At 37.7% G+C, this 1,087-nt stretch overlaps 2 protein-coding genes across 2 annotated transcripts in view; both read right to left on the bottom strand.

The window, feature by feature from the left end:
* The window catches only part of LOC118336502 (DC-STAMP domain-containing protein 2-like), a 2,428-nt gene extending 1,478 nt beyond the window's left edge, over positions 1 to 950 (bottom strand). Inside the window, exon 1 of the mRNA XM_035673169.1 lies at positions 813 to 950. Coding sequence (XP_035529062.1) covers positions 813 to 887 — 75 coding nt within the window. The 5' untranslated portion in view covers positions 888 to 950. The remainder of the gene's footprint in view (positions 1 to 812) is intronic.
* LOC118336472 overlaps positions 1 to 1,087 on the bottom strand; it is a 744,338-nt gene that overhangs the window by 558,842 nt on the left and 184,409 nt on the right. The gene's annotated exons all lie outside the window — the stretch shown is intronic.

Below are 1,087 nucleotides of genomic sequence, written 5' to 3'. Positions count from 1 at the left end.
GATGGTTTTAATGAGTTTTATTCTGTTTCTGTTCACTCTGAAGTGTTGATTATCAGCAACTTAAAATCACTGGTTTTATGAATGGAGTCTGGTGGGCAGTAGCAGCCATTATTTTGATCTGAGATGCTGCTGCTCTAGTGCGACATCTAGTGGCAGTGAATCATATGACCTCTAACAATGTGTTCTTTAACTTTTATGACAGTTTGACATGTTTTTACCGTCGTATTGTTTTATTTAATTGTTCTGATCTTCAGTATTTATTGGAAAATGTTTTATCGTCCTGCTCTGCACTACTGCTGTACAAATAAAGTTATTATTATTAAAGTTATTATTATTAAAGTTTTAATTATTAAAGTTATTAAAGTACTACAAACTGCTGTTGTCCAGTCATACTTTACTGTTATTATTATCAGTACTTTATTATTACTATGAAAACAGTCACACACAGCTGCATGTTCTGACCTGGAGGTGCATGTTTGCACAGATATTTGCACAGTTCCAGAATTCAGTCAGTTCAGTCACCTAAACATTATCATTACTGCACTTTTGGCCAATTGTATTTATTTAAAGTTGAGTAAGTATGTGCTACATGGAGTTTTTATTTATTAGAAACAAATAAATGAATAAATGGGTGCAACAATTATATAATATTATATATTATATTATACTGCAGTTTATACTGTGTCACTACAGCAGGAATAGAAGTCTTTGTGTATTTTGGGTGAACTGCTCCTTTAAAGCCCTCGAAGGATCTCCGAGGATTTCTAGGAGCTGCAGTGTGTGTGTGTGTGTGTGTGTGTGTGTGTGTGTACCTCAGGGAAGTAGAAGGCGGCGATGACCCGTCGGAGGCGGTTAGTGTAAACCTGCATGCAGCTGAAGAGCGCCATCAAGAGGACACAACATACACAGCTCACATACACTCCTACAGAGAGGGAGGAGGGGGGAGACACACACACTGAGGGGGGAGAGAGAGAGAGAGAGAGGTTGTGTTATTATCGGTGGTGGAAGAAGTACATTCAAAATCCTACAACAGAATTATTGGGATTTCACTTGTTGGAAGGAAACGCAGAAGAAGAAATTGTTGCAG

This window comes from Morone saxatilis, unplaced genomic scaffold (genome assembly GCF_004916995.1).
Source record: "Morone saxatilis isolate NCDOM2014 unplaced genomic scaffold, NCSU_SB_2.0 Contig24, whole genome shotgun sequence".
Taxonomy (NCBI): Eukaryota; Metazoa; Chordata; class Actinopteri; family Moronidae; genus Morone; species Morone saxatilis.
Note: the sequence above shows the minus strand (reverse complement) of the source record. Positions and strands in the feature narration are given on the sequence as shown.